Source organism: Petaurus breviceps, unplaced genomic scaffold (assembly GCF_028583685.1).
Source record: "Petaurus breviceps papuanus isolate PSGF00001 unplaced genomic scaffold, PetGlider_PUasm1.0 90763, whole genome shotgun sequence".
Classification (NCBI taxonomy): domain Eukaryota; kingdom Metazoa; phylum Chordata; class Mammalia; order Diprotodontia; family Petauridae; genus Petaurus; species Petaurus breviceps.
In genome coordinates, this window is record NW_027187340.1 from 3,989,952 (window position 1) to 4,017,343 (window position 27,392).

General features: G+C 36.7%; 1 protein-coding gene across 3 annotated transcripts in view; it reads right to left on the reverse strand.

The window, feature by feature from the left end:
• Positions 1–27,392, reverse strand: part of LNPK (lunapark, ER junction formation factor) — a 112,442-nt gene that overhangs the window by 51,257 nt on the left and 33,793 nt on the right. For all 3 annotated transcript variants that reach the window (XM_069068455.1, XM_069068453.1, XM_069068454.1), the window contains exons 5-6: positions 23,383–23,441; positions 21,409–21,449 (exon numbers count right to left, since the gene is read on the reverse strand). In XM_069068455.1, the coding sequence (XP_068924556.1) occupies positions 21,409–21,449; positions 23,383–23,441 (100 nt within the window). The remainder of the gene's footprint in view (positions 1–21,408; positions 21,450–23,382; positions 23,442–27,392) is intronic.

Genomic DNA, 27,392 nt, shown 5'->3' on the forward strand with positions numbered 1-27,392 from the left:
TTAGATTTTATAAAAGTTTCTAACCTCTAATATGCTTCTTGTATTTTACAGCTTTATTGGAAAGAACCACCAAATATTACTAATTGTTTACATATAATGAGGAGAATAATTACATGCACCAACTTCAATAATGGAATGTACAAAAATCTATCAGCCATCATTATTGGAAGTTATTAGACATGACAAGCAAATGACAGGCAATTCCTCAGATTTATTTCCTCATAGCACTTAATGCTATTAATTTAAAGAAGGTCGTTAGCCAAGTGCTTTACAGAATAAAGTCTCTGTGCCAATTAACTGCTGTCAGCATCGATTTTAGATTATTTATTAGCAGAAGCAATTAGCTTGCTGTGAAAACTCACTAACTGGGAGAACAGCCATGGAATTTGCTCAAATGACTTTAAGGGCTAAATTCCATTTTTACAGTTAGATTCAAACAACTTCTGAAGAGGAAAAATGTACATGGTAAGAATTTAAATAAAAAATTTACTGAGTTCCATACATATTTTAGGAGTTGTAACTAGTACACTCCATTATTAAAGTAGTTTATTTACAATGAACTCAGGTTACATTATAACTTTAATATTTAATACTAAAAGTAATCAGTAGTAAAAAATAATTTTAGCAGCTAAAAGACAATGTTAGAAAGTTTAACTTTAGTATGCTGATATTCTGTTACAATTAATATTCTTTATTAATAAAACACTTTTAAATAAAACACTTCTAAAAATATTAACTGGATATCACCCTTCCAAACTACTTATGAAAACTTTTTAGATTCATCACTTTATATATATTCAAAAGGTCATACATATTTTAAAATACAACTCTAAGTATACTTACTAAATTTTAAAAACAATTAAAAAGACATTACCACAACAGGAGTTAATATACTTTTAATTAATCACTCAATTCTACATGTAAGAAACCAACTGCCTTAGTTGAGTGATTCCTAGTCTTACTTTCATGTCACACCCCCAAAAAGACTGAGAATTGCTCACCAAGATTAGAATTTTATTACTTTGGGGTGAATCAAATGAGCATTAAGCACCAGAAAGTATACTAGGCACTGGGAATACAAAGACAAAAAAGAAGCAGTTCTTGCCTTTAAAGAGCTTAGTGATACATCTTCACAGATAAATAAATGTTGTATATATACAAGAGAAAAATAGCCATTGATGGGTGGCACTAGCAATGGAGAGAATCAGGAAAGCCTTCTTGGAGGAAATTGCAATGAAGGTTGAATCTTGAAGGGAATCTTAAGAGTTCTAAAAGGGGAGGAGGGAAAGCATTCCATGCATGGAGAAACAGACTGGGCAAAGGCACTGAGGTGAGATCTAGATGTTCATGATTGGGCAACAGCAAATCTGGTTTGACATCCCTAAATGAATGAGGGAGCAATGTATGAGCACCCTGTAAAGTTAGGCCAACACAATGGAAAAGGAGGGAAGAGATGGGTAGGTACTTGAGAGAGACAGAACAGATATAGATGGGATATAGAGAAATAGGGAATGGTTGCCAGGTTTTAGTCTAAGAAGTCTACTGAGATTCTTTGTAAAGCCTAAGATAGTAGGTTATTATATACTTTCCATTAGCTACAGTAACACTGATTTAATAAGGAAGAGGTAGAGAGGGGATGGGGATTTATGGTGAAATAACTACAGTGGAAGGCAGCTGGCAAGATACCCAAGCTGCTTAGGCCCTGCTGTCCTGACTAGAGGGCTGGAACCTAGAAAGTATGGAGAGTTGAGGGTAGGTTTCACTTATTCATCTCTCTAATCCAGAACTAGGGCAACCAAGCAAGTCGCAGAGATGAATGAATTAACTCCTACAGTGTTATCAGTCTTACAGAGCAAAAAGGGGCAGTATCATCTTTTTAAAGTAAGTGTTAGAAAACAACACAATGGACTAGGTCAAAACTTAGGTAAGCAGATTTTATTTGTCCAACTAACCATCCAGTTAGGAAGGTAAAAAAGGCAAAGAATGATAATGCTAGTTCTAGGGATCATAGCCTGCAGCCAAAATGATTTTTGACTGTCAGGACAGGAATTGCAGGAAGAAATTTCCTAGAAGTTTATGTGATTATCATGGGCAGCTAAATTTAGGGTACTATAATTTGATCCCAGGCAGTCCTGAGCCTTATTTGTAATTCCCAACTATATGACAGGTTAGGGACAGAGCCTTTTTTTTAGCTACTTCCATACTCTATCTTCCAGTGAACACATGAACTTTTAGTATGGGAGAGACCACCTAAGAGACTTCTATCAGTTTCAACTACAACTGGCTTCTACTAGGGTTCATATTCCCCAATCCCACATTCTCCATTCATTCAAAAAGGTTTTACTGAGCTTTTACTATGTGTACAATATTATCCTATGTGCTAAGGGGTATATAAAAGATGTATAAATAGTTAATAATAATGCTAGGCATTATGTGATTAAATTTCAAAAGTTGACACAATGTTATGAGATTACAAAGAAAAGAGAAATCAGTGAGGGCTAAGGAAGGAGTCAGAGAAGACTAAGAATTAAGAACAATTTAACATTTTATGGCACTTACTATGTACCATGTACTGTGCTAAGCCCTTTAGAAATATTATTTCAGAAGACAAATCTCAGGATGAGGTTTGGTCCCTGCGAAGAGTAAACACCTCCAGGCTAGGGTCCACTTTAACAACAAGCAACAAGCCCTGGGGTTAGTTGGTTAGAGAAGTTGCCTCAGTCCCATCCACAGGAACACCCCCTTCACCTTCCCATAGTGAGGGGAAGTTTGGCATCTGAACCAAGAAGATCAAGGAAACCCCCGTTGACAAGGAACACCAGAACCAGCTGTGCTGGAAAGGGCAAAGAGCAGTGAAGGTGTGAAGGAAAGAGCACACATCCAGTGAGTGCAGAAGCATTGGGAGGTTGGAGGTTTGGCTTTGGTTTCAGGCTAGAGGGAAGAATTGAAGATCTAGGGCAAGAGGCACCATCCCCCATACCCAAGGGCTGGAGGTGTTTACAAAAATTAAGCTATTACCACAAAAAATGCACAGGCAAAGGAAAAAGAATCCAACCATAGAAAACTATTATGGGAATAGAGAAGACCAGGGTTCATCTTCAGAGGAGGATACTGAAGTGAAGAAACCCCCAAATAGTAACATCAAATGGTCACCTGCCCAAAAAGAATTCAAAAAAGATCTTAAAAAAGACTTTAAAAAATCAAATGAGAGATGGAGGAAAAACTAAAAAAAAAAAATAAGAGTATAAAAGAAAAGTCAACCAATTAGAAAAGGAGATCCAGAATCTTAAGGAAGAAAATAACTCCTTGAAAATTAGAATTGGGCAAGGTACAACCAGAAAAATTATAAAAGATCAAGAAATAAGTAAATAAAATAATAAAGTAAATAAGAATAATGAAAAAATAGAGGAGAAAGGGAAACACCTTACAAGAAAAACAGCAGATCTGGAGAACAGATCAAGAAGAGAAAACATAAGAATAATCAGACTAACTGAAAGCTATATTCAAAAAAGGAAACTTGATACAATAATACAAGAAATGATTAAAGAAAATTGTCCTGGAGCATTAGAACAAGGGGGCGGGAGGGGAAGGAGGGTAGAAATAGAAAAAATCCATTGATCATCAGTTACAAGAGATCCTATGGGGAAAACTCATAAGAATGTTATAGTCAAATTCTAAGATCCCCAGCTCAAGGATAAAATATTAAAAGCAACAAGAATACAACAATTTAAATATGAGTGCCACAATAAGCATCACATAAAACCTAGCAGCAGAGACATTCAAGGACTTGGAAAACAGGTCTTGGAACACTATATCGAAGAGCAAAAGAACTGGGACTCTGGCCAAAAATATACCCAGCAAAGTTAAGCATGTAAACCTTAACTAGGCAGGATCTGGATGGGTTGAGAGAAGAAAGAAAGGAACTCAGGACAAGGAAAACAGCAAGAGGAAATGCTTAAAGTTGGCTAAGCAGAAAAGTGTTCAGGAAAAAGTGATACTAGTCTTGCCTGGATCAAAAGGTTTATTATATTGGAAACTTGTGCAAACTGATCAGGAGTCAGACTAAAGTTAGATCAAAAAATACCCTGAGTTGCCAAGCTAAGAAGTGCAGATTCCCTTCAAGAAGGCAATGGTTAATCATTGTATAAAGGATTTTTTTAGGAGTTTGAATAGAAAGGATGTCTTAGATGCTATTTGACAGCAGCATGTAGGATAAACTGAAAAGTGAGTCTGAAGTCAGGGAGGCCAGTAGTCATCTAGGCATAAACCAATCAAGAATCAATGGGAATGGAAAAGGGATGAGGAACTCAGAGATATTTTGGAAGAAAGATTCAACACAATTTAGTAGTAGATTGGAATGGAGCTAGTTTCCAGAACAATAAGTGGTATATCATTGACAGAAGTAGAAAAGGAAAGCCCATTTTGAGCCGCCCTGCAGACAGCTGAAGGGTTGTGGGCTGCACTCTTTTGCTGAAAGGCAGGGAACTGGTTAGTAATCAACATAATTCAATACTGTCAGTAAGTACTTCATCTACCTATCTCATCACTCCTCAGTGTCCTTTGCTGGATCTTCATTCAGGTCATTCTCACAAACCAAAAAACTTTGTTCTGGGGCCTCCTCTCTGATCCTTCAATACTGTTTCACTTGCTTCCAAGGATTCAATTATCTCCTCTATGCTGAGGATTCTTAAATCTACTTATCTAGTCATAACCCCTCTGCTGACCTCCAGTCTCACATATACAACTGCCTCTTGAACATCTGAATGTCCTTTAGACAACTTAAACTCAACATGTACAAAACCAAACTCATCTTTTCTCCACAACTCTCCCCTCTTCCTAACTTCCCTATTTCTGCTCAGAGTTCCACCATCATCATAGTCACCCATACTTGTAATCTAGATGTCTTCCTTGACTCCTCATTCCCTCTCACTCTCCCATATTCAATCTGTTGCCAAGGCCTATTGATTCTATTTTCATATCTCATATATATACCACCACACCCTTTCTCAGTAATAATGTCACCACGTTGGTGCAGACCCTCATCACTAGACATTGCCAATAGCTGGCTGACTGGTCTTCCTACCACAAGTCTCTCCCCACCCCAGTCCATTCTCCACTCAGTTACCAAAGTTAGCTTGTTAAAGCACAAGTCCAACCATGCTGCGTATGCGTGCCTGCAAGCCCACACGTGTGCATGCACACCCACAACCCCCCCACATACACACACACCAACTGAATAAATTAAAGTATATCCCTATCACTTCAAGGATGAAATTTAAAATCCTCTATTTGGAATTCAAAGTCGTTTATAACCTTTGCCTTTCCTGGTTCCCCTCCCACCCTCTACTTCTACCTTTCCAGTTTTCTTACACTTCACACCACCCACTTACTCTGTGATAAAGTGAGACTTGCCCCTTGCTATTCCTTACACAAGACACCCCATATCCTATCTCTGGGCTTTTTCACTGGTTGTCATCCATTCCTGGAATGTTTTCCTGCCTCATCTCTGCTTCCCTGCTTACCTGGCTTCCTTCATGTCCCAGCTAAAATCCCACCTTCTACAAGAAGTCTTCTTCAATCCCCCTTAATCCTTGTGCCTTCCTTTTGTTGATAATAGCCAGTTTATCCTGTACATATCTTTCTGCATATATGTTTATATAGCATATATGCTATGTTCCCCATTAAACTGTGAACTCCTCAAGATCAGAGACTATCTTTCCTTGTATCATTGATAAAATGTTTACTGACTGACATATAGCCGACACTTAATTATTGCTCCTTAGTGGTACTAATTTGTCAAAAGTGCAATGCACTAAGACTTCACTGCTAAGAAAATCTTGTCCTGATATCTTAGAAGTAGATGCTTTAGTGCTATTAATTACTACTTATATACAGATTTTTGTCTTAAAATCAATAAGCGTTTATTGTTTACTAAGTTATTCATGTTTTATATCAAATAAAGAATAACTTTAAAATGAATTCACTAAAGGATCATAGGAACAAAGATTTAGAGTTGTAAGTAACCTTCAGAAGTTACTTATTCTAACTCTCATTTTATAAATGAACCTGAAGTCCAGAGAAGTGACTTGCCCAAGATCACACACGAACCAAGTAGCAAAGTAAGGATTCAGATTCCATATCTTGAATTTTTTCTACTGCACCACAACTACAAGGGAACAATTCCTCAAAACTCACTTAAGAGGATCTTCTATTATACATTTCTATAGCCCCTTCCTCAAAGACAAAGGAAAGTTTTTAAGCAAAGAAAACATTAAACACCACACTAATAACTGGATCACCATATAAAATTTGGAGGATCAGTTCTGAAGACTTATTTCTTGCTTAATTTTGCTCCCCACTTCTTTCTGGCATCTTCTGAAAGGAACTCCAAATATACAATGGTGTGCCAGGCACTATGCTAAGCCGTGGAGATATAAGAACAAAGAAGGAAACAAGCCCTACTCAAAATGAACTTATATTTTAACAAGGGAGACAATAATTACATATAAAAATATATACAGCATAAATATAAAGTTAATAAATACAACTATATACAAAACAGTTAATCACAAGGAGGGAAGGAGAAAACTAGCAATTGGGGTATCAGGAAAGGTTTCATCAGGTTTATTGCAGAAGATGATATTCTGTTGATTTCATCTCCCTAGCTTTCCATCTTTATTCCCACTTCTACTCTCATTACCACCACACCATAGTAGAGACTCTAATTATAATGTGGCTGGGCTACTGCAAGGGGATCAGAACATATCTTCCTGCCTGGTCTTTCTCCCTACTGAAATCAATCTTTCCTATCATTGTGAAACTAATTTTACTTAGAAGAAACATTACATCATTCCCCAGTTTACACACCCTGTAGAGTTCCCTACTTGTATTTTATGTTTAGTTTGGACTCCTTGACCTGACATTCAATGTCTTCAATAATCTGGTCTCACACTATCTTTTCATTCCAATTTCCCACTACTGTTCCCCTCCATGTCCGCTATGCTCCACACCAGACTATATACTATAGACTGTTCACTGCAGACTTTAGGCCACAATGTTTACTAGGATTTGTTCTCCTTAACTTTGCATATTTGTTACAGGGCTTTTTCCTTTTTTGTTTATATAGAGGTGGAGTGATACAGAGAGAGGAAATAAGATAACAAAAAGAAAAAGGAGGGGGTAGTCACCGAAGCATCTTTTTTAAAAATGCACAGAACAGAAGGAAGGTCAAAAGAAGAATCACATAAAAGTAGAGACAGCTTTGTAAGTTACATTTATTATATATTTAAAAGAAAAGCAAGCAGTGCATTAACAGTACAGTTTCATGTTCAATCTTTTTTTCCTCATACTCTGTGAAAATATCCATTTTATTTGGTGTTTGTTAAATTCTGATTCTTTTCAAAGTGTTTTCCAATGTTTGGAATGCTCTCATCACACTCTTTAAGCTTAAAGCTTAATACAAAAACTACAATGTAGCTTTCCCTAACACAACTGCCCCAGTCCCCCATTCCTCCTACTCCCATCAATAATAGCTGACCTTTATATTACATCATAAGGTCTACTAAATGATTTACACATTTTAATTTTTTAATTCATTTGATCCTCAAAAAAAACCCGTGAGGTAGGCACTAATGACATCTGTGGTTTGTTGTTGCTGTTCAGTTGTGTCCTATTCTTCATGACCACATGGACGTTGACACACCAGCCCCTTCTATTCTCCACTATCTCTCAACATTTTTCCAAGTTCATGTTCACTATTACCATGACATTATCTATCCATCTCATCCTCTGCTGTTCTTTTTTCCTTCTGCCTTCAATCTTGCCCAATATTAGGATCTTTTCCATCTTATCATTATGTGGCCAAAATATTTCAGCTTTAGCTTCAGTATTTGACCTTCCAGGGAATAGCCTGAATTAATTTAAGTACTCACTAATGTGATCTCCTTGCTGTCCAAGGGACTCTCAAAAGTCTACTACAGCACAACAATTTGAAAGTGTCAATTCTGTAGGGCTCAGCTTTCTTTATAGTCTAATTCTCAGAGCCATAGGTTGCTATGAGAAAAAGCATAGTTTTGACTATATGAACCTTTGTCAACAAGGTGATGTCTCTGCTTTTTATAGTGTGCTATCCAGATTTGCCATAGCTTTCCTTCTAAGGAGCATCTTTTAATTCCATTAGTGCAGTTGCCATCTGCAGTGATCTTTGAGCACAAGAATATAAAATCTGACACTGCTTCCATTTCTTCATATTTGCCAAAAAGTGATGGGATCAGTTGCCAAGATCTTAATTCTTTGTTTTTTATGTTAAACTTCAAACCACCTTTTATACTTTCCTCTTTAGCCCTCATCAAGAGGCTTAATTCTTCTCTTTCTGCCATCACAGTGATATCATTTGGATATCTGAGATGATCGATATTTCTCCTAGCAACCTTAATTCCAGCTTTTCATTCATCTAGCCTGGCATTTTGGATCCCCATTTTTATGGGTAAAATTAGAAGGTTAATTTCATTTACTCATGGCTACACAGCTAGTATCAGAACCAGATCTCTGCTGACCTCAGGACCTGTATTAATTCCACATTACCAGTAATAAGCTTTGCTTTTTCTTGACTTCAAAAAGCCACCTGTCTTGCCAACTAATGACTTATTTTATTATAGTTATTTCTATATGCATAGTATAGTGGATAGAGAAGTTAAAGTTAGAAAGGCAGGAAAAGGAGGATAGTATGCTATCTTCAAGCCATAGAGAAGAGATCCATAGATATAATTAGGGCCCAGTGTCCAGCACTTTGCCCAAGCCCAAAAAATTGAGGTGGTAATCCCTGGCCAGGCCCTGTGCTACTCCCTTCACCTTCTCCCAGACATACTCCAAGACCAGTGTCTACAGTTCTGTCTCACCCCAATGACATCCCCCAAGGGCAACTTTCCCAATGCTCGCCCCAGGTGCCATAATTATCTGTTACTGTCCTATCCAAGACAAAGAGGTTAAAAGTTCAATGCTACAAATAAGTAAAGGAGAATAAGGGTTGAGAAAAGAGTTGCTGAATTTGGCAACTGGAAAGTCAACAGTGACCCTAGGAAAAGCAATTTGAGTAGAGAAGCAGGGGTAGAATGAAGATTGCAAAGGGTTTGGAGACACAGTGGGGGATGGGGAAATGGAAAAAAGATGCAGGCATTTTTTTCAAGAAGTTTGGCTGCTAAATGAGGAGAGAGATGGGACAGTACCTAGATGAATAAAAGTTTCAAGAAAAGTCATTTTTAGGCTTTATTTGTAGGCAGATGGAATTAAGCCATCAAAAAAGGAGACACTGAAGCTAAATAAGAAAGACTAAGGCATTTTTTATTCCTCACAGTGCAAACCTCTTCTCTCCTTAAGCCTCTCATACTACCCCAACCTCTGCCTTCTCAGAGGAAGACCTTGTCTCACTTTACTGAGAAAATACAGGGCTCCCTCCTGCCAACAACTGTACATCTCAAACCCCCTTGACATCCTGGCTCCATTCTTTCCTCCAGTTTCAGGTGAAGAGATAACCCTTCTTCTTACCAGGGACAATGCCTCTATTTGTGCCCCCTGATCCCTCCAAAATCCTATAGGAATCTGGGTCTTTGACCCTCCTCTCTTGTCCATTTTGAATTTCTCCTGTCTACTATACTGGCTAATTCTCTTTGCTTCCCGCAACCAAGCCCAGTTTTCCCCCATCTTTAATATTATTCTATTATCTCTCCTCCCTTTTACAGCCTAAATCAACTATTTACATTTCCTCTCCTCTCAACTCATTTCTTAGCCCTTAAGCAATTTGGCTTTTCCACTTGACCTAAAATTCCTTTATACAAAGTTGCTAATGATCTCTCAAACGTTCAGATACAATAAACTTTTCTCAACCATTCTGCAGCAATGGACCCCGTTGACCTCTTTCCCCTTCTTACGCTCTGCTATCTGTATTTTGGTGATACCACTCCCTGTTCTCCTGCTGCTCTCACTGCTCATTCTCAGTACCCTTCGATGGATCACAATTCATATTATCCACTTATTATGAGTATACCTGAAGTTTCACATCTGAACCCTCTTCTCTCTCTACATGTTTTCTTGGTGACTTCAAAAGTCAAACATCAGTTCAATTCTCTCTACACAGATGACTACCACATCGGTACATCCAGATCTCATTTCCATTTTGGACCCCAATCCTGTATTGCCAAATACTTCATGGAAATGTTGAAACATACATCTCACAGGTATCTCAAACAAAACATGTCTAAAATAAAACGTCTCTTTCCCCTCAAACCCATATATCTTCCAAACTGCCCCATTTAAAGTTAAAGGTCCCACCATCCTTCTAAGGAGCCAGGTTTCCATCCTTCGAGTCTTTGTTCTTTAATTTCCCTCACTCCATATATGTAATCACTTTGCAAATCTTGTTCACAGAATCATACAATCACAGAGTCTTATAGTTTGGAAGGGACCTAAGCAACCATCTAGATCAGAGATTCCCAAATTTATTTGGTCTACCGCTCCCTTTTCTGTTTTTTTAAACTTTATTTTAGACTTAATACCAGAACACAAATACAGAATAGAGAAAAGAAACAAAAATATATCATAAACTTAAATATTGGAACTTAAATACAAAGAAAGGGGGGGGGGGAAAGCACGTCATGTGCATATGAGAGGATTCAAAATATGTAACAACAAATTTTCATTTCAAGAAAGCCTATATGATAAATACTATACATTGTATTAAAAGTTGTCCATCTTTTCTTTGCTTCCTTGTAAATTTTCTTTTGTTCTCTACTGAGCGTTTTACTTTGTTCTTTTGTTCCCTTCCCCTGGAAGCTACAATTAAGTGCAGATACATTTCTCTATAGCTATAGATATATACACGTGCATATAAATATATATGTACACACATATATAGACATATACTTCCCAAACAAAATATACTCCTGATCTTTGTTTTTGTTTGTGCATCTCTTGTTTCCTATTCCTCCTTCCTCTTCTACTTTACTTCTAACTGCTTCCTTGCCCTCCTATTACTTGCCTACCCCCCTCCAAGGATCCCTCCCCTCCCTTCTCATTCCCATAAATCTAAACACCCTTATATAGCCCCCATAACCTATTCCCTCAGCCTCCCCTCTAGAGATCCCTTCCTTATGCTCCCATTCCCGTTGCTCTAAACATCATTCTATACCCCACTTTTACCTATTCTCTCATCCTCCCATCTAAAGATCCCTCCCTTCTCCTCTCCCCTCTCCCTATCCCCTTACCATTTTATTTCTTCTGAATTCAGAAGAGTTTTATACTCTTCTAAATATATATATATATATATTTTTTTTTCCCCTCTTAAACCCATTCCCTATGAAAGTTACCAGAACCATCAGAGCTCCTCCCCCATCTAATGCATCTGTATCAATTATTCCTCTTGTACCTCATTTGTACAAAATAATTACTCTTTTTAGCTGTTCCTAAATGGTTTTACTTTTTAAATTCATTTCATATTCAGGCTTACCCCAGTCCTTCTTATGAGCTACCCAATTATTAGTGAGAATCCTAAACATACATTTTGTATTTTACATATATAAAACATAAACAGTCTGTCCTTATTGAATCACTTGTCATCAGTCTTTGGTATGTACCTTCTTGGCTCTTGAATGTCAAATCTTCTATTAAGTTCAGTCTGTTGGGTTGGTTTTTTTTTTTAAACAAAGTCTTGGTAGTCTGAGAGTTGATCAGATGTCCATTTTTTTTTTCATTCAAGATTATGCTTAACTTTGCTGGGTATGATATTTTTGGGCAGAGTCCCAGGTCTTTTGCTCTTCGAAACAGTGTTCCAAGACCTGTGGTCCTTGAATGTCTCTGCTGCTAGGTCTTATGTGATTCTTATTGTGGCACTGTCATATTTAAATTGTTTTATTCTTGTTACTCTTAACATTTTATCCTTGAGCTGGGGGTCTTAAAATTTGACTATAACATTCCTATGAGTTAGTTTTCCTCATAGGATCACTTTTAACTGATGATCAATGAATTTTTTTCTATTTCTGCTTTCCCCCCTTGTTCTAATGCTTCAGGACAATTTTCTTTAATTATTTCTTGTATTATTGTATTAAGATTTTTTTTTTGATCATAGCTTTCAGTTAGTCTGATTATTCTTATGGTTTCTCTTCTTGACCTATTCTCCAGATCTGCTGTTTTTCTTGTAAGGTGTTTCCCTTTCTCCTCTATTTTTACATTATTCATATTTTGTTTAATTATTTCTTGATCTCTTATAATTTTGCTGGTTGCACCTTGTCCAATTCTAATTTTCAAGGAGTCATTTTCTTCCTTAAGATTCTGGATCTCCTTTTAAAATTGGCTGACTTTCCTTTCATAATCTTCTTGTTTTTCTTGGATTATTCTTTTTTTTTCCTCCATCTCTCATTTGATTTTTAAAGTCTTTTCAAAGATATTCTATGAATTCTTTTTGGGCAGGTGACCATTTGACATTACTATTTGGGGGTTTCTGCACTTCAATATCCTCCTCTGAAGATGAACTCTGATCTCATCTATTCCCAAAACAGCTTCCTATGGTTGGATTCTTTCTCCTTTGCCTCTGCATTTTTTGTGGTAATAGCTTAATTTTTGTAAACACCTCCAGCCCTGGGGTATGGAGAATGGTGCCCAAATCTTCAGTTCTCCCCTCTAGCCTGAGATCAAAGCCAAATCTCCAATCTCCACAGCTAGGGGCATTCTTACCCAATGCTTCTGTACTTATCGGATGTGTGCTCTGTCCTTCACACCCCCACTCCTCTTTGCAGTACAACTGGTTCTGGTGTTCTTGTCAGCAGAGATATACTTGATCTTCCTGGCTCAGGTGCTCAACTCAAGTGAACTCTAGCCTCTTCACAAGGACCAAACTTCATACTGGAATTTTTCTTCTGATATTTTCAAACTGTCCCAGGAAGACCCCTATTGTGCCCCTATTCTTATTTTACCTACACTTTGATTGCCCTATGGTGCTATTTTATCTCTTTTGTGGGAGAGAATCTTGAGAGTTTGGAATTTTCTGGCCTATTCCACCATCTTCCCAGAATCCTATCTCTTACTGTCCCCATATCAAAAAAGAAAAAAAAAATTACTCTGTCCCCTGTAAATCTATTTTTTTTAAGTGACACATCTTAAATTTAATAATTTGTTGTAAATTTGCGGGGGTTTTGAAAATTGAAATTTTGATCATGCAATATTGCATCATGTAACTGATAATATCACATTACAAACAAGTCATTACAAACACATATTCCTGCTGATGCACACTGGCCTTCCTGACCATGCACAACCACACTTACCTGGCAACACTTGCTTGTTAAGACCTGTCAGTGGACTTGATCACTGAGAAGTTATAACTTGCATTTTGTGTTTACTTGGAAAATAATGCAATCATTATGACTTTAACTCTATTATACAACAGATGAAACACGTATGAATGGCTTTTCAAAATTTTCTTATCTTCTCTTCTTTCCTTATGCTTCCACCGCCCCCTTATTTTTATTCAGCTCCCCCAATTGCACCCAAGGCTACTTACCTCCCTAGATCATTCCAGTGCCCCCCCACAGGGGAAGGTATAACCCACTTTGGGGATCTATGATCCAAACTAATTCATCATACATGAGAAAAATATTCACTATAAGATGCCAAGGAGGAGTTATCCAGTCTCTGCTTTATGACTTCCAAAGAGGAGGAACTCACTATCTCTCAAGGCAGCCCATTCAACTTCTAGACAATTCAAATTGTTAGAAAGTTGTCATGATATCACACCTAAATTTCCTTCTTTGCAATTTCTACCCAATGCTCCTGGTTCTGCCCTTTGGGGCAAAACAGAATAAATATAATCCTTCTTTCACAGGGAAGTCCTCCAAATACCTGAAGAAAATTATCACTTTGCTCTCCAGACCTTCACTTCTTTAGCTTAAACATCACCATTCTATTAACAGGTACTCATTTCATGGACTCAGAGCCATTCACCATTCTGGTTGTAGTCTCTAGCTGATCAATGTCCTTCAGCCCAGAACTGAACACAATACTCAAGGTGATGTCTGATATGGTCAAAGTATAGTGGAACTATTACTTGCCTATTTCTAGAAACCATATTTCTGTTAATAGAACCCAAGATCACTTAGTTTTGTTTTGGTTTTTTTTTGGCTACCTGTAATAGTAATGGAATTTAAAGATTCCCCTCTATTGGCTTGGTTTTCAGGTTGAGTTGAAACCCAGAGCTTGTGAATCCCACTTATGGGATGGACTTGTTGATGTGAAGAGAGAGGGCTGAGCTGGGAGGAGCTGGTGCCATGGAAGGCCCAAGCAGAGAGAGAGGCAGAAGAACTTTTAGGAGCAGCATCGTGGAGGCAGAGAAAGAGAGGATTTCTAAGGGCCAGTTGGAGCTTCCCAGGACTTTTAAGAGCTGCCACCTGGAGCTGCTAAGGATTGAGGAGACATGGCTGTGATGACGGTATTTTGTCTGTCTGTTTTGATGTTGTTTTGCCAGATTTGTCTGCTGGTGAAGGACAGGGCTGTTGTAGCAGAGGTCCTGGAACCTTGCTATTGGTTCAGAAGCCCTGAAGGATTTTCTTGTTGCATGTTTACAGAAATCCTGAAATAGGGTCTTGCTGATATTTTTAGGGGTCCTGAGACTGTTCTGCAGGCTGAGAGTGAATTGACGAGGACACTGGCAATATATCTTGTGGCTTTGCTAAGCTTTGTCTCCCCAGGAACAGAGATTGCTGAGAACTTGCCTCTGGTCAATATGAAGAAAAGACCTCTCTTTGGGTGTTAAATGCTGTGGTGATATCTTAACCTTGCTGTAGCTCAGGGGTAGATGGCCTCTGTGCTCTCCACTGCCCCTTTTGAGAAGGTGCTTGGAGTTAACTGATGATAATTGTATTGTAGTTGTGATCCAGGGGTGGGAAACTTGCCTTTTTTGTGTGCTCTGTGATTGACCAAAAGAATATACTTTGTTTATAATTGGAAACTAATCTTAATCTCCATTTGAGAAGAGAGATTTTGTGATTGATAAATGAATGTACTTCCCAGGGGTGGAGTAGTACTTGGAAATTATTGAATTACACTTGGTGAATGCTACATTCTGATTTTCTCTGTTCTGTGAATGTTTTGCCCTAATTTGTCACTGAATAAAATGGAGAGTTACTATGCTGGTATTCTGAACCTTGGAAGTTGCCTTTGTTTGGCATTACACCACCACATAACATGGACTCATACTGAGACTGCAGTCCACTAAAAGAACTGAGATCTTTTTCCAGATCAAATGCTAGCTAATCAAGCCTCTACCATCATGCAGCTGTGAAGCTGAATTTTACATCTACACATGACAGTCTATTGTTTCTTCATACTGATTTTTATCATATCCAGCCCAACATTCCAAACTGTCAAGATATTTTTGGATCCTCTTAATGTGTTGGTTAGCCTACCAGGATTTTCATAATCTGAAAATCTGAATAGCATGACATCTATGAGCTTATCCAAGTTATTGACAAGAATGTTAAATATTAAATAGCACAGGGTCAAGCACAGATCCTTGGAGCACTCTCCTGGACACTTCTTGCCTTGTTAGAATTGAATCATTAAGAACTATGCTTTGAATATGGACATTCAACTATTTCTGAATCTATTTCATATTATTGCCTAGTCCAGGAGCTGGCCAACTATGGGCCAAAACTGTCCCACCACCTTTTTTTGTTATAGCCCATGAGCTAAAACTGTTTTTTATAAACCATTAATTGTTTATATATAGTATTTAACCTCTAGTCTAGTCTACATCTCTCAATTTTCTCCAAAAGAATAGTATGAGACACCTCATCAAAAGTTTTACTAAAATCTAGGTGAACTATATATATCTTTAGCATCCCCTATCTCACCCGTGTGTTTGTAAACCTTAACTTGTCACAACAAGCCTCCTATACCACACCCATTTCTCAAGTGAAGGCCTTTCCTTACTTTACTGAAAAAATGGAATCCATCTGATATGGATTAATTTTCTCCCATTCTCTTAATCTCAAAAACCCTTAACATCATGCCCCTTTTTTGCTTTTCCCCCTCAGTTTCTAACAATGAGATGGTCCTTCTCCTCACCAAGACCAACTCTTCTACATGTTTCTGATCCCCATCCCCACATATTACCATCAACAGATTACTACAGGGATCATTCACATTATCACAAATCTTCAATCTACTTGTTTCCTACCTACTTGCATTTTGTATTATTTAACATGAATAGCAATATGCTGGTTATATAAAGTTGACCTTGGTCAACAGAACTGAAATTTAAATTCGCCTTAATTACTGTAACACCTAAACCCAGTTAATGTGCAATATCTTTAATGTGACTGTAAAACCCTAAACAATCATGTAATGGATAAGTATTTCACTGTAAAAAAAGGATGAACAGAAGGATCATAGATCAAGGGTTGGAAAGGTGAACAAAGCCCAACTTTAATATAAAGTTCAAAGTCAATAAATAAGCTGGGGAAAACGAGTAAAAACAACAACAAAAATTTGACCATAATAAGCTACTACAGTGGCAGGGAAGACCAAGACATAAACTCAGAAAAAGATAACACTGTGAAAACAGCTACCAAAAAAAGCCTCAAAGAAAAATGCTAATGGGACCCAACAAGCATTCTTTAAGAATTAAAGAGTTAAAGAAAGAGACAAAACCAGTAGAGGAAAAATTTGGAAAAGAAATTAGAGTTAACACTAGAAAATTATGAAAAGAGGATTAACAGTTTGGTTACAGAGGTACAAAAAATGCTTAAGAAAATAACACCTTAAGAAAACAGAACAGGTCAAATGGAAAAGAAAATACAAAAGTACACTGGGAAAAAAAAAAGAACTCCTTAAAAAGCAGAATTGGACAAATAGAAAAAGGGGTTCAAAAGTTAACTGAAGAAAATAATTCCTTAAAAATCAGAATCCAGCAAGTGGAAGCTAGTGACTTGAGACATCAAGAAACAGTAAAACAAAGTCAAGAGAATAAAAAAAATTGAATGTGAAATATCTCACTGGAAAAACAAGTGACCTAGAAAATAAATCAAGGAGAGATAATTTAAGACTTAGTGGTCTATCTGAAAGCCATGATCAAAGAAAGAGCCTAGATATCATACTTTAAGAAATGATCAAAGAAAACTACCCTAATATCTTAGATACAGGGAGTAAAATAGAAATGGAAAGAATTCACCAATCGCCTCCTGAAAGAGATCCCAAAATGAAGGCTCCCAGCCAAATTGATTTTTATTTTATTTATAGCTAAATACCAGAACTCTCAGGTCAAGGAGAAAATATTGCAAGCATCCAGAAAGAAACAATTCAAGCACTGTGGAGCCACAGCCAGGATCACAAAAAATATAACAGCTGCCATGCTAAAGTAGCAGAAAGGCTATGATACTCCATGATACTATATGATACTATATGATACTACATGATACTATATGATACTCCAAAAGGCAAAGAAGCTACTATTACAACCAAGAATTATCTACCCAGCCAAAGTGGTTGTAATCTTTGAAGGGAAAAAAAATGGATATTTAATGAAATACAGGACTTTCAAGTATTCCTGGTGAAAAGAACAGCTGTATAGAAAATTTTACATTCAAACAAGGCTCAAGAGAAGCATAAGAAGGTAAACATGAAAGTGTAATCATAAGGGTCTCAATAAAGTTAAACTGTTAAAAAATGTATATCATTTTGGGGTGGCTAGGTAGCACAGTGAATAGAGCACTGGCCCTGGAGTCAGGAGGACCTGAGTTCAAATCTGACCTCAGACACTTAACACTTACTAGTCATGTGACCTTGGGCAAGTTACAACCCCAATTGCCCCTCCAAAAAGCAAAACAAACAAATAAATAAATAAATGAAAATAAAATTAAACTGTTTTCATTCTTAGAAGATGATTTATATAACTTCTAAGATCTTTATCATTGTTACCTCCTTTTAAGGAGTTTATGGACAAAGGGCAAGGGTGTGAGGCAATTATGTTGGAATGATCTCCAGAAAAAAATGTAGGGGGAAGAAAGAGGGATAAACTGGAATAGGTAGAATGGGGAAATTTTTCTCACATAAAAGAGGTACACAAGGAAGAGTTTTTACAATGGAAGGAAAAATGTTCCTCCACCCCCATCACAACCAGGGAACACTTGATTATCATTCTCATTAAAATCAGTTCAAATAATGAAGAAAAAAAAAATATATATATATATACACATACACACATATTTATGTATATGTGCATATCTGTGAAAAATATTATATTATGTATATGCTATATTATATGTGCATAAGTATATATAGAGACGTGTGTGTCTTTGTGTGTGTGTGTGTGTGTGTGTGTGTGTGTGTGTGTGTGTGTGTGTGTGTGTACACACAGAGTTGTTTATAGAAATGTAACTTACCCAACAGGGAAATAGGAGGGGAAGGGGATAAAAGAAAGAAGAGTTGTGGGCAGGAAATGATAAAAGGGACTGTGGATTAAGGGAGGCAGTGTTTAGAAGCAAAACAGACTTTTGGTAGAGGTAGGATAAAAAAAGAGAGAGAAGAATAAACAGAAAATAATGGGATGGAGGGAAATTCACAGCTAGTAAATATTACTGTGAATGAGATGAGCTTACCCATAAAATGAAAGCAGATAACAGACTGAGTTAGAAACCAGAATCAGTATGTTATTTACAAGAGACACACTTAAAACTGAAAGACACATAGAATTAAAATAAAGGGCTGGAGCAGAATGCTTCAGCAGAAGTAAAAAAGGCAGGGGTAGCAACCATGTTCTCAAACTAAGGAAAAGCAAAAATAGACCTAATCAAAAGAGATAATCCCAGAAACTACATTTTGCTAAAAGGTACCACAGACAATGCATATAAAAAAACTTTTACAGAGAGTTTCTCTGATAAAGACTTTATTTCTCAAATATATATTGAATATGAAACTGAGTCAAATTTATAAAAATGAGAGCCACTCCCAATTGATAACTGGTCAAAGGACATAAACAGGCAGCTTTATGAAGAAATCAAAAATATCTAGTCACGTACAAATAATGCTATAACTCACTACTGATTAAAGAAATGCAAATTAAAATAACTCTTAGGTACCATCTTATACCTATCAGAAAAGACAAATGCTAGAGGAGATGGGGGAAAAGCAATACACTAATAAACTATTAAGAGTTATGAACTGGTCCAACAATTCCTGAGAATGACTTGGATCTATGCAAAGGATTATAAAGCTGTGCATATTCCTTGGCCAAGCAACTAGTAGGTCTGTATCCCAAAGAGATTGAAGAAAAAGGAAAAGGACATACATGTAAAAAAAAATGTATTATGGTAGCTCTTTTTGTGGTGGCAAAGAATTAGAAATTGAAGGGATGCTTATCAATTGAGGAATGGCTTAACAAGTTGTGGTGTAAGATTGTGATGGACTATTTTTGTGCTATAAGAAATGATGAGGGGATGGTTTCAGAAAATCATGGCAAGACCTAAACTGAGGCAAAGTGCAGTGAGAAGAGCTAGGAGATCACTGTGCACAAAAACAGCAATGCTGTAGTGATGATCAACTATGAAAGACCTGGCTATTGATGAATATAATGATGCAAGACAATTCCAAAGGACTCATAATTAAAAAATACTACCCATTCCCAGAAAAGAAACTGATGAACCTTGAGTGCAAAATAAAGTATAATTTTATCTCTTTATTTTTCTTGCTTTTTTTTGGAAATATGGTTAATATGGAAATGTTTTACACGGTTTCATATGTATAATTGATATGCTGCTTGCCTTCTCAGTAGGTAGGGAAGAAGGTAGGAGGAAAGAAGAGAATTTGGAATTCAAAAATTAAAAACAAAAGAATGTTAAAAATATTTAAAAAGAAAAAAAGGGGGGGCAGCTGATAGCACACTGGATAGAGTGCTGGGTCTGCAGTCAGAAGACTTGAATTCAAAATCTAGCGTCAGATACTCACTACTCCTGTGACCAAAGAGAAGTCACTCATCCTCTCTTTGCCTCAGTTTCCTCAACTATAAAATCGGAAATAGTAATAGCTCCTACTTTGTAAAAAAAGAAAAAAAAAACCTTTGCTATGTTGCTTCAATGGCTATTAGGTGTCTTAAAACTGTCTGATCCTAATCTGAATGCCTCCAAAACTATTCTACCATTCTGTTTCTTCTCAGTCTTAGTATATGGACATCTCTGTTCTTCACTTTTGCTTCTTACCCCTATCAATGGGTTTGTTTCTAATCACTGTCATCACTTCTTTTTTTAAGCAATTGGGGTTAAGTAACTTGCTCAAGGTTACACGGCCAGTTATTATTTCTGGGTGTGGTGCTGAGTATCTGAGCCCAGATTTGATCCAGGTCATCCCGACACTGGAGCCGGTGCTCTTACTCGCTGAGCCACCTGGCCGCCCCTCACTGTAATCACTTCTAACTCTTGGCCATTATTTCTCATTTCCACTACAGGTTTCCTTCTTATCTCAGCTTCTTTCTTCTTCCCAATCTTCTCTCTCACTTTTTCCTGAAGTATATCTGCCTTGGTACCAACAGTTTGGCTTTGACAGGCACCACTGGACAATGAGAATACTACTTTCTTCTGGTCCAACAGACCAATGATATTATAGCTTCTGAATCTGAATTTTATCATTCACAGATCTGAGAAGGAATCAGACCAATTACAATAAGTTGTTGACTATAAAGCAACTACCATTGCTCACATTACAAAACTAATTTATTAATTAAAAGAGACTAATTAACTTTTCTAATTAAGAACTATAAGAGGCATTGTGGTGTAATAGAGAGCTGCCCTCACCATCAAGAAGACCTGGGTTAAAGCTATCTCTCTGACACATACCAGCCGTATGACCACAGGCAAGTCAATTAACTTGGAAATACTCCCAGGAAATTCTCTAAAACTAAGTTTCAGGGAAGGTGCTAGTTCACACTGGTAGAGGAAGTCCAAAGAATCACAGAATTTGAGAGCTGAAAGGAATCCTCATGGGACATCTAGACCAATCCTATACAGAAGTTTCCTATACTGATTAAATCACAGACCTCTAAACTTTTTCCTCTTAGAGCCCTCATGTCTAAATCTACCTCTAAACTTTTTCCTATTAGAGCCTTCATGTCTAAACCTTAACTCCTGACCATATGCCAATAGCATAGTCTGTTGGTACATCACAAGTCCTTCTTAACCATTCTTTTCCCCATTCACTCACCATTACTCAGTAGCAAACCTCATCATTTACTGTTATCATTCAGCTACTTGTCTTAAAGAATACTCTTTCTTATGAAGACCATTAATCCCCAACCTCCGTAAGTCACTCATCCAATTTTGAAAAGCAATCTTATTGAAGTTAATCTGTCCAAAACATCAATAAAAGCTTACTTACTATTTTTTTCTTCTGTGATTTTAAATCATCCAATGCTTCATCTAAAAAAGAACAAGATTTTAATCAGCATTAGTGATTTTTTAAAAGCTCAGATATATTGAATAGAAGGGGAAAGATCCTAAATGCTATACATTGACCAGTTAAAAATTCTCATATTAAATATAACATATAAAAAATTCATTGACTATAAATCACTGACATTCCACTAGTTTCTTTTGTAAGAGCTTTTAACTTTTTAACATTCTTTAAAACAAAATAAACTTCACTTAACAAAAAAATTTCTTTCCTAATTTGCCTCCCCCATATTTCATGGGTGAAGCAAAAAATACAAAAGCATATCACCCATTTATGCTTTTAAAAATACATATACTTTCTATTATTTCTTTCCCTATCCTTTAAATGAAAAATGTTAAACATTTCATATCTCTCTATAATAAAAAAAAATACAAAATGCCTTTTTGCTTGTTTTACAACTCATGATCTCTACACTAGTAGAGCAAACTTTTTAAGGTATAGTGATATAAATATTATGGAGGTAAATGACAGGCGGTATTATTAAGTAGTTATAAACTCCCAGAGTTTACCTGTTCATATTGTACTTAAATTTGTACACTGTCTCATAATGAATATTTTAAATAATAATTCCATATGCAGATGGAACTCTTCAAATATATATGAATTTTCCAATTTTCTACAGAAAATTGACTAAACTGACACAAAAATGACTAGTCATAACACCAAAGATACTTGTATTATTATTGGAAATTACCTGTTAGAAAATTGGGCATAAGTAGAAAATGTTAACTTTGTAACAAACATCACCAAATAAATGCTTTTGCATTTAACTAAAGCTGTAAGTATATAAATGCAGAATCAGGACTAGTCCTATGTTAAAAGTGCAAGATGCCTAAGACACAACAATTGTAATTTTTCATACACTTTTTGATAAATGTACATTTTTAACACCAATTCAAACAATTATAAAATATCTACAATGTGAAAGTCACCATGCTAATGCCATAAAATTCCACTTTCCATGACACCTATTTATTTTAAGGCAGTATCATATAGTATGAAGAACACTGGCCCTAGCATCAGGAGACCTGGTCTATACTGTAGCCTGGATACACAATAAGTGTAAATCACAACCTCACTATACCTCAAGTTTCCCTGTGAGCAAAGTACAGATAATAATACTTATGTTACCTATCTCAAACAGTTGCTCTGAGAAGTACTTTGTAAAGCTTAAAGTACTGTATAAATGCAACTTACTATCAATACTGTGATAAGTAAAACTGCATGTACTACAGTGAATGCTTACTGTGTCCAATAGAAAAGAAAATAATTTTCAAACCTTACTTTGTTTGCATAAATACCTCATCTCACCTCTACCCCTGAGTACATGACCTTCTCATTGAATGCATAAAGCAACAAAATACAGTTTATCCTATTTAAAGAAAAACATAAACTCACCAAAATACAAAATTATTGAAATATGGAGTTTTTTCTTACACTACAAAAAGCAATGTACAAAGGATAAGAACCCAAAAGATCAAATATCCATTAAAGTGCTAACAAGTCAAAATGGAAGAAGTCCTCAAGAAATAAGAGACTGAAAAAGCAAGCAGGATTGTAAATGTACTATCTTTGAACCTTGCACCAGTGACCATGAACAAATTTCTTGGACTAATTAGCATACATTTCAGTTTGTTCATGAGTAAAATGGTCCTAATTATGCCCAGAGTAATATTTAATCTCAAAGAGTTGTAAATATCAAATATGATTAGATCTTAAAAAGCTCTAGAAATATTAACATATTATAAATCCAGTTATTATTTTACATTGAATATTCAACACTGTCATTTCTAAACTTAAGTTCTCATGTAACATACCACCAGTTATGTCAGCTATAAATTAGAACTTCCATAAAAGAGAATTTACTCCATTTGTAAAAGTTAAGAGAAACAGACTTACTATTTCTTTCTGTTCTCTTGGAAAAGAAGAAAATAAGAACTGTTCTTATGGTCCATATGCTGTGATAGAAAAATAATTTAGAAATCAAAATTATCTTTGGGATAGATGAACAACACAAATATTAACACAGAGATTTATGAAAAGAACATAAGCATGTATTTTACATTTAGAGATATCTAAGTTCAAAAGAACAACATTTGTTTCCCCTATTTTATAATAATCAAAAGGGATACCATGTCAAAAAACCACCTACTGTCAAACCAGAAGCCTACTACTTTTAAAGAATCCCTCTTAGTATACAGTCCCTCTAGAAAAACACACCTAAACTGGGACAATGCAGTTTAAAAAAATAATAATAATATTCCATGTCCTTACCTAGCTTTCTTCTAATAGATCTTCTTCCATTCAATATAGAAGGTTAAGTACCTGCAATTCCATTACTGAAATACACACACACACACACACACACACACCATGAAAGCATGAAAGTGTTAATCCCCTCCAAAAAAGAAGAGCTATCTGTACAAAGATTACCAGAGACGTATTATACGTAATTATAAAAAACTGCAAACAACCTAAATGCACAACAGTATAGGAATTGAGAAATAAAGCATAGTATATTAATGGAATGGAATACTCTAAGGCCATCAAGACTGACAAGTAAGAGAACTATAAAGAAATCTTGACAGAATTTAAGGAAATAATGCAAAGTGAAAAAAGCAGAACCAGAAGAATAGAACGTATGCTATGACCACGTAAATAGAAAAATGAATAAAAATGTACAAAAAGAGACTTCCAGGTCACATGAACAACAAGATAGAAAACTAGATATTCGCTCCAATCCCCAAAACTTCTCAAAGCTCTCCAAAACAGAAATTATGCACCAAAAATAAAGCAACCTCTGGTGTCTCCTTGGTCTAGAACACTCAGAATCCAAATGATGGTTTAAAAAACAAACATGAACTGCCACTCACTGACTCAACTCACTCAATACCCCTTTGCCCACCTCCTACAGCCAGGCTATACTAGCAGACCAAAGGACCCCTGCTAAAATCTGCAACAAAACCCAAACTAATCCCATAGTCTGTCCCCCTCCTCTCCTCTTTCCAGTACCATGGAGATTCCAGCTTAAGACTGAGGAAATATGCTCAGTCAGTGATGGATAGGTGTTGGCCCTTAGGAACAAAAGCCTGCTAGGGGTCACAACCCCATAGCACCAACTCAGCAAGGCTATGAACTACCCAAAGAGAGTGGGACAGGACAGAGAGAGAGAGGGAAAGAGAGCGAGAGGGAGAGAGAATATGTGTGTGTGTGTGTGTGTGTGTGTGTGTGTGTGTGTGTGTGTGTTCAGGCCAGGAGAGTGGGGCCAATTCTGACAACCCAAAAATTACGGAGGTCACTGAATTGTGTGGGAAGAAGCTAAGATACTTGAGATTCAATCTGCAAAGAAAATCACCAATAGAGAGAACAAAATCAGAGAGTAAATGCAGAAAACTGCAGGTGGGGGGTGGGGAAGTGGAAGGGCTGAAATTACCAAAAATCTTAGGAAGAAGAAAACTAAAACTTTGAACATAAGAAAACAAATCAATACGAAAAACAAATTAAAACAATAAATCAAACAAGGAAAACAAAAGAAGAAAATATGGTCTCTAGATCTGTCCCTTAGTGATTCAAAAGAGAAATGAGAATTATGAAAGCAGAATTTATGACCTGAACAAAAATAATGGGTAGAACTAGAATCTGTGAAGGCAAGTCTCACCAAAAAAACAAAAGAGAAAGCAATATATTGGGAATGCAAATATACAGGAGAGGGGAAAATCTAAAAAGAAGCAAAAACCAATAACATTAAAAGGAAATATGCTATTTATGCAAGCAAAACAAAAAAAAGCGTAGAGAAAACCAAGGGATTACAGCTCTCCCAGAAGACAAAAAAGGACAAAAATCGTTAATGCTACAACGTTGGAAATCATAAAAAGAGAATTACCCAGAACTTCCAAACACAGAAAATAAATATCAATTAAAAGAATTCACAAATCATCTCCAGAAAAAAAAAAAACACCAAGGCTGCAAACTCCAAGACATATAGTGGATAAATATAACAATTTTATTCAGGAACAAGTTCTTCAAGCAATCATGGATAAGACTTTCAAATACAAATGAAAGGAGATTCAAATAATGCAAGCCTATTCTGCACCCACCAGAAAACAATGGAGGGAATGGAATGTGTTCTGAAGAGCAATAGAGCTCAATTTGACCAACCCTGCAAATCTGATCTTATCCATACATGAGAAAAGATACACATTCAATAACAAATTGATGTTTGAAACATTTTTAGAAGGAAAACCAGAACTGAAGAGAATGCTTGGTTCTCTAATAGCCCAAACAACAGAAATGCAGCAGTGACTAAATATAGCAACCAAGGACAGCAATAGCAACAAAGTGACAGCAGAGAGAAAATTTTTCTAAAAGGTACACAAGGACACAGGGGTGAAGGCAGAAAAATGGTAGAAGTAAAAGTGAAGAAATGGGCCTGGGTGGGGGCATTATAGAAAGAATATGACAGGAGCAGTTAGGTAGTGCAGTGAATAGAGCACCAGCCCTGGAGTTGGGAGAACCTGAGTTCAAATCGGGCCTCAGACACTTAACATTTACTAGCTGTGTGACCTTGAGCAAGTCACTTAACCCCAATTGCCCTGCCCTCCCCCCTCCAAAAAAGCAAAAAACAAAAAAACTTAAAAAAAAAAAAAGAATATGACAACACGTTTTGCCTTTAGGTGAATCAATGTCATTGCTTTCTTTCTTTTCAGGAAATATATTATAGCACTGCCGAGAGAGAGGGAGAGTGGAAAATTTATGAAAGTGAAAGTAGCTGGGAAGAAAAGAGCAAGAGTATCAGGAAGACCATATGATCTACCAGGGTCAAATCTAGAGCTAGCAAGAGTAGATATGATCTCTGCTATTTCAGAAAAGAAGCTTTGCTTTGGTGATGAGAAGAGGATCCACTGATAAAGCTCCTCTGGATGAAGAGAAATGGTCTGTGAAGGGAGATAGGTACCTTGTGTGCTGGGCATACCCTGGGGGATTTGTTGCTTAAAAAGTCTAGTTGTCTGGGGCGGCCAGGTGGCTCAGCGAGTAAGAGCACCGGCTCCAGTGTCGCGATGACCTGGGATCGAATCCGGGCTCAGATACTTAGCACCCACCCAGAAATAACTGACCGTGTAACCCTGAGCAAGTTACTTAATCCCAATTGCTTTAAAAAAAAAAAAAAGTCTAGTTGTCCTACCTCAGGAAGGCAAGGAGTTAGAACTCCCTGGAGGCAACTGGCACCTGAGGGAATAGGAGAGTATAGACCTAGGGAGGAGATTCTGATGTAAATGGGGGTGTAGGGTGTGAGAGAGAGGCTAACCAAGGGAAACTACAGGGGTGAGGCCCTACCACCCAAAAGCATCCTCTCTGACACCTGCAATAATTGGCATTGTTCTGGGAGTGAGGCACGATGAAAAAGAGAAATTCAGGAGGCAAGCTCTAAAAGTCAGTGGCAGAAACCACCTAGAAGGAAAAGCCTAGAATAGGTATCTTGGAGGGTTTTTTTTTTTAATAGCATTTTATTCTTTCCCAATTACATGTAAAGAAAGTTTTCAAAATTCACTTTTGTAAGATTTTGAGTTCCAAACTTTTTTTCCCTCCCTTCCTCTCCTCCCTCTTCCCAAGACAACAAACAATTCAACTATAGGTTATATGAGTACAATCATATTAAACATATTTCCACATTAGGCATGTTGTAAAAGAAGAATCAGAACAAAAGGGAAAAACCAACAGAAAGGGAAAAAAAGGTGAACATGGTAAATACACTTTGATCTTCATTCAGACTCCATAGTTCTTTCTCTGGAAGAAGATAGCATTTTCCATCATGAATCTTTTGGAATTGTCTCAGATTGCTGAGAAAAGCCAAGTCTATCAAAGTTAATCATTGCACAATATTCTGTTACTCTGTACAATGATCTCCTGGT